General features: G+C 39.2%; 1 protein-coding gene across 2 annotated transcripts in view; it reads left to right on the forward strand.

Moving 5' to 3' along the window:
* Positions 1-2,597, forward strand: part of RSRC1 (arginine and serine rich coiled-coil 1) — a 363,612-nt gene extending 361,015 nt beyond the window's left edge. For both annotated transcript variants that reach the window (XM_019503205.1, XM_019503206.1), the window contains exons 9-10: positions 504-650; positions 2,341-2,597. In XM_019503205.1, the coding sequence (XP_019358750.1) occupies positions 504-650; positions 2,341-2,433 (240 nt within the window). In that variant the 3' untranslated portion in view covers positions 2,434-2,597. The remainder of the gene's footprint in view (positions 1-503; positions 651-2,340) is intronic.
* Positions 2,598-6,729: the final 4,132 nt, after the last annotated feature.

Here is a 6,729-nt window from a genome sequence, read left to right on the forward strand (position 1 = left end):
CCCAGATCTGGGGGGGCACAGGTCCCCCTGATCCCCAAGAGTGCATGCTGCCACTGGGAGCTGGCCCTGCCCAAGGCTGCAGCAGGCAGCAGCAGCGGGGAGCCAGCTTGTGCTCCTGCTGTAGCAGCTGCTGCCTTCCACTGGGGGCAGGGGACTGCAGACCTGGATCCCTAACCCCATAGTCCTGGCAGCTGGGGGCCCCCTCCAGCAGGGCTGGGGGACAGAGGCTGTAGCTGGGGGGCTGTGGGGGTGGGGAGTGAGGGCCACCAGCATGGCTGTGGGAGGCATTTAATTTTAACCATGAATTTGTGATTTTTTTTTTTTTTTTTTTACAATGGAATACCAGGTTCCCTGGTAATGACCGTGATTGTTGTGTGGATCAGTTACTAAATGGATATATTTTGAACAAGTGAAGAGAACTAAGTGCTAAGTTATGATATTGTAATTCTTCAAAGTGTCAGGGATAGTGTTCTAAAAGATTGATGATTTTTTTTTTCTTTTAGTCAACAGAACCTGTTGAATTAAAATACGAACCTGCAACTTTAGGAATGGGAATTGCTGATACATCTAATACTGAAAAAGAAATAGCAAGTAGCAGCATTCCTACTGCCATCAAGTACCAAGATGACAACTCTTTAGCACATCCAAATGTAAGAAAGTTGATATTTACTGCACCCTTGGAATAACACTAACAGTTGATTGGGTGGAGGCGAGGTCACATGACCTGGAGTCCAAAGATCATTTACTAACAAGTTTGCCATTCCTATGAAAAGGCTCATATAACCCATAAACTACAGAAGAAAAGCTCTAAGATATGGGCCCACTAGAGTTTTGAATAAAAATGAAATTTCAAAGTGAATGTGATAGTCATTTTGCATTTTTTAAAGTTTTTTTCATTTAAAAAACCTTTTAGCCAAGATGTACAATATTGTTGCTGTTACTGTTGGTGGCTGAATTGAATGATACTGCACATTAAACAAAAATGCTTCAAAGTTTGCTATGATTTCTGCCACTTTTAAAGAGAGAGAAACTTGGTGAGAAATTTAAAACTTGTATGGGAGCGTTAAGATTGGAGAGAGAATCATGGCCCAGTTAGTCCAGAAGTTTTCTCTGTTGTATGATATTTTCTTTGTCCTCATGATTCTTCCATTATTTGACCCCTTTTCTAGGGATAATAGGTTTCCCTTGGAGATCATATCTCCAGTTAATATATTAAAATACATAAACTTTTTTCTGTTCATCTAATGAAAGATTTAAATATAATTGTCCCAAAATTCCTAAATTTTTAGAGTGGCATAGAATTAGCACAACAAAACACCAAAGTAAGCTAAAACAGTGACACTAAAGTTCCTCTTTAAGCCTTCAGGGGAAATAACTGCAGGTTTGTGTGGTTTGACAGTAGACCAACTAGTCTAATCCAGAACACCTCACTTATCAAAGCCTAAAATTAGTTCTGTTCCACCCTGCTGAGGTCCCTGAAAAAATACTTATATTTTTGTGACATGTTTAAAGTAAGTTGAAATTTTAAAGAGATGTACTTATATTGATTCAAATCTTTTGTGAATGCTTTTAAATTGAAGTAAAGGTATTCACACACGGATTTGCACAAGATTATTTTGAATATTTTTTTTATCCTGAGTTAGATAGTGGTGCAACTTGCCTACCTTGACCTCACCTCTGGGTCTGGGAATTCCATTTGAACTAATGCACATCCCATGTAAGCCTCATCCCATATCAAAATGAAAGTTGACTAATGCGTTTTAGGTGCCGTGGTCAAGTGGAATTCCTTGCTTGTGTGCTTTAGGTCTGCTAATGGGTACTTCCAAGTTTTTGCCGTTATTTCAATATGCAGCTGTGGTTTTCTAGTTGTATCCACAGCACAACATGATTATATTTAATCCAAAGAACTGTAATAGTGCAATATTGGTTTTGACTTTTTTGTCATGCAAAGGTAAAGAAATCCAAGTTAAAACTTTGACAACAAGGATTCAGATGAACACATTGCACGCATGTAGTGTTTTGTTTGACTGTACTAAATACACCTACTATAGATGTAGTGCCCATACGGCATGACAGAGATGTGTTGCTGTGGAAACTTTAACTTTCAATTTCTTGACTTTTTTCATTGATTGCGATCTTAATCTTAACCTTATATTAATATAGATTTCGCATTTAATTTTCTTTTTTGGAGGTGGGCAGGATGTTTCTTTTGACATCGGTGAAATATGCAGTATCTGTATCACTATACTGAGCAGTATTAGCAAACCCAAATCAACAACAGAAGGTTAAAAGTAGCTGTGTCTTTCTCTCTCCCTCCTCCCTTCCCCTCCCCTCTTACAGCTATTTATTGAGAAGGCAGAAGCAGAGGAAAAGTGGTTCCAGAGGTTGATTGCTCTTCGGCAAGAAAGGTTGATGGGCAGCCCAGTGGCTTGAACAACTTACAGTAAATGTTATACAGAATTCTCCATGAATGCTAATAAACTCCTACCATACACCTGTAGTTTTACTTTTTAAGAGATGTTAAATTCTGAATATGAGTTGTAAGAAGAAAAAAATGAAATGTTTCATTTGAATTAGAAACAAATCAGTTACTCTCACATATTACCTTCTGTTTATTCATTGATGAGATACTTGCGTTCATTATTTAGAACAATTTATATCTAGATAACACTTTAAAGGTGAATGAAAAAGTGAGACTGTCAAAGACCAGACTTACTGTATTGGACCAGAGGAGAATAAATTATACCTCCCTAAGCCATTAAAGCTTCTTGTACCCCAAGAGAAATTCAGACCAAAATTGGAAAATGATGTTGCCACTCTTGCCTTGCCTCCTGCTTTAAGTCTGGATCTCTACAAGCATCCTGCCAGCAGAGGCTGCTGAAGGGATGGGCTGAATTAATGCATCCTGCTGTCTGCATTTACTTATCCTGACTCCTTGTTAGTATGTTCCACCTCTGCTGGAATAGGAGTACAGGATGTGATTTTCAGTGGAAAGAAATGTTGAGTTTAGATCCTCTTCTGCATCTTGTTATCAGGCTCCTCCAATCCAGTAAGTGTGTGAGATAAATAATGTAGCTATCTTTTTTTAAACCAAATTTGTACAGATTTTCAGCAGCTTTGAAGAAATACATTTCCTAAAGAATTTTAAACAAACTCAAGAGATTAGCATTCTGAAGAGGTCAGCTTTGTCTTTGACCTATTAAGGGAAAGTGATTTATATATTGCTGTGTTCACTGGTACAGAAATATATTGAACAAGACTAATGGCCTGCCCAGTTCTCAAAGTTAGACGGAATGAGCATTTTGGAATGAAGGTTTCCAGTTAGCTATGTGGGCCTCTAAAACAAAGAAGGGTTGTCACATCTGGGTACCATTTGGCTCATGAACAAATGATAAAGTTATAGTTTTGATAGAGCGAGGGGAAAATAACTCAAAAGATTACTATTTTTTCTTGTTCCCTCTGGTGAACCCAATGAGTATATTTCAAAACCAAATCTAAAATTCCATTCATTCTTCAACAAACCACATTGACAGCTACAAAATGAAATGCAAAAAAAAGAGTTCTTTTAAGGTGCCTAGCATGTCTGTAGTAAATATATATTTGTTAAGAAAGATAACAATAAGCATTGTCTTGGGGACCTTGGAAATGACCTGTATTGAACTACATCTTTGCATGGACAAATGCAGACACTTTTCTTCATTGCCTCTCTTTTTGGTATAGACCTGAGCAAAAGAGGTAATGAAAATTTTGGGTAGATTAATGGACACAGAGGAGGCCTTTTTTTTGGGGGGGAAAAAGGATTAAAATATGTTGGAAGGCAGTTTCTTTTTTAAAACAGTCTCACTAAGACATTTTAAAATTGCTTTTTACTTTTAACTATGCCAAATCCCCTACACCCAGAATAAAAAATTGACATGACTTTCAGAATCATAGCTGAAATGAATATTTTAAAAAATGATCTATCACTTGCGTTGTTTTATTTCTCATTTACTGCTACGTTTTAATTTATTTCTTCATCTCTTCTATGTAATATTCAACATCCATGCCACTTGCAAGCCATATACCTGCATTTCCAACATTTCACAGTCCTATAATTTGTAATGATTTTTATTTGTAAGGAAGCTTATTCATTTCACAATTGAATTTTACAATTTTACAAGGTATTTTAATTTTTTCAAAATGATTCATTGTTGAAAGAATATTATTCCTAACTCTGTAGGCAAGGCCCATCGTTTGGTGTTCATCAATCAATAGCAGAAAATCACCAGAAAGCCCCTTCTGGGAGATAGCAATGAGCAGAGTATCACAATGAGATGGGAATGGCTTTCAGCTCACCTGCAAGAGAAGACAAGGCCCCAGAGCTCCGTACTGAGTTGTGGCAGAGGTCATTAGGAATACTGAGCACGTTAATTCAAAACCTTGATTTTTATGGTGCCATTTGCAAATTTAATCAAATAACCAACAATTAACAGAAGAACTGTACAAAATTATTTAAGTTAAGATATATATACCCTGCGGAACATAAAATAATGTAAATGGAATGTCACCTTCCATTGGGAGTGATGCCCTCTTCCCTCTAAATTAAGTTAATTATGTTGCATCAAGCACAGTTTGTCACCACCTGTAAGGGATCGGAGACAACTAAACTGTGTGTGTGCACTGCCATTTTTAAAAAGTACCATCCTAGACAGAGCGACACACACCAGTGAATGCTGTTTTTTTACAGTACTTACATTAGCAGTACCGGCCAGATCCACATTGCATAAGTTTGATGTAACTTTGGAAACTTCCAGAATCTCACTTGATACAGAAGCCAGCAATCTCTCGGTTCTTGCAGAAAAGTGAGTTTTTATCGTGGGTGTCCAGTTGTACTTGGGAATCCAAGTTGTGAGCATTTTTATGCTAATGATTTTTTGTAAAGTTTCTTTGCCAGTAACCTCCAAGGCTGTCAGAGGCAAATCTAGTCTAAGGTTGCTGGATCAGCATTTAGGAGTCTTTACCGTTACGAGATTGTGTTGATGCTGGAGAACTTCAAAGCCATAGTTCACTATTTGTGCAGCCCCACTTGTAGCAAAACTAGGAGCTATAGTGATGGCAGGACTCCGGCATTTTTAATACCTAGAATAAACATCCAAATCCTGTTTATTACCACTTGCATGACTGGCATCATCAGTAGAGAATTACAGAGTTGTTAGTGGTGAATCTGGGCAGTAGTAAAAATCACTCTGTAGGCTGAATCTACTCATCCACAGACAAGCAAAGGTTGTGTCAGGCTAGAGCCTAGAGATGTCTGGATGATTATTGTTGAATTTTGTGGACATGACTTAACATTAGATCATCTCCGATTGAAGTTGTTCAGTTTCCTCATGACCTGCTAGTTTAGCTTTTACTGACGAGTATTCTGTGAATGATTAAATAAATTATTCAGTTTTCCTGTGAATGTAAGACAGACACTTCAGCCAACAGGAATAAAATATATGAGGGCAGACAATAATAGTAGAAAAAATCCTGTCCCATTACTAGTCATGCAGGAATAAGGAGGATTTTGAAAATCTTACTGATTAAAGTCATTTCACAAGACTGGACCTAGTTTAAATACAAGGCATACCCCAAAATAATAAGAATAAAGAAAAGTGTCATTAATGAACCATTTTTGATTGAGAGAGAAGGAATACATTCTCAGATCAGAGCAGGACACAAGTCTGCACAATGCTTAATGGGTATAAAAATCATCAGTGAATATGAATTGAGGGCTGTGACTGGGACAAAAAGTAAGTTTTTGCTAACTGGCTGTCATTGCACATTGATTTATTTTCCTGATGCCATCCAGACACGAGGTCTTCACCTAAACCTGTTCCCAGAACATCACTTTCTTAGAAACTTAGAAGGTGTCTTTCATCTTGATACTTGTGAATACCTCTCCAAAGCTTGTTTCCTTTTTGACGTGTTTTCCAATAGTCTCTCAGTTCCATAATGCTTAAGGGGGAAAGAATTTACATTTGAGAGCGTGAGAGTTGTGGTGTACTGTACAGTAGGGCTGTGCGAAGCTTCAGTCCCTGCTTCAATTCAGGGGCGATTCGGCCCAATTCAGTGGCTGAATCGCCGAATCTGAATTGAATCAGGAGACCCTTTAATCTCTCCAAATTGAATTGGAACCCTCCGAATCTATTGGGAGAGATTTGGACATAGACACCGCTTTAAATGTTTTTTCTACGTGCCTCAAGGTACCAGGCGGCTTGTGAATGCTGCGATGGTGGGGCAGATGGAGCATCCCACAGGAGCATAGAGGGTTCCCCAGTGTGCTCAGCAGCAGACCTGGAAGTGGCGCACAAGCACTTCTGGTCCGCTTCCAGGTCTGCCAGGGAGTGTGCTAGGGAGCCCCCATGCATCCCCCCCAGCTCTGCGACTGGTCCCTCCTGGGTCTGAGCGGGCACACGAGATCCCCCCACGGCTGATTGCCGTGCCAGGGGGTGCAGGCCGCCCCTCCCCATGTGCTTGGTGGCAGACCCAGAAGTGGATCAGAAGTACCCCTATGGGATGCTCCATCTGCCCCAGCATCGCAGCATTCACAAGCTGCGCCTGGTACCTTGAGGCATGTAGAAAAAACATTTAAAGCTGTGTCTGTGGTTGAATTGCCGATTCTCTGAATCAGCATTGAATTTTCAGATTTGGATTCGGCCGAATCAGATTGGGGACAGTGATCCAAATCAACTAATTGAATTACTGTCC

Source organism: Gavialis gangeticus, unplaced genomic scaffold (genome assembly GCF_001723915.1).
Source record: "Gavialis gangeticus isolate Ggan-Ray unplaced genomic scaffold, GavGan_comp1, whole genome shotgun sequence".
Taxonomy (NCBI): Eukaryota; Metazoa; Chordata; order Crocodylia; family Gavialidae; genus Gavialis; species Gavialis gangeticus.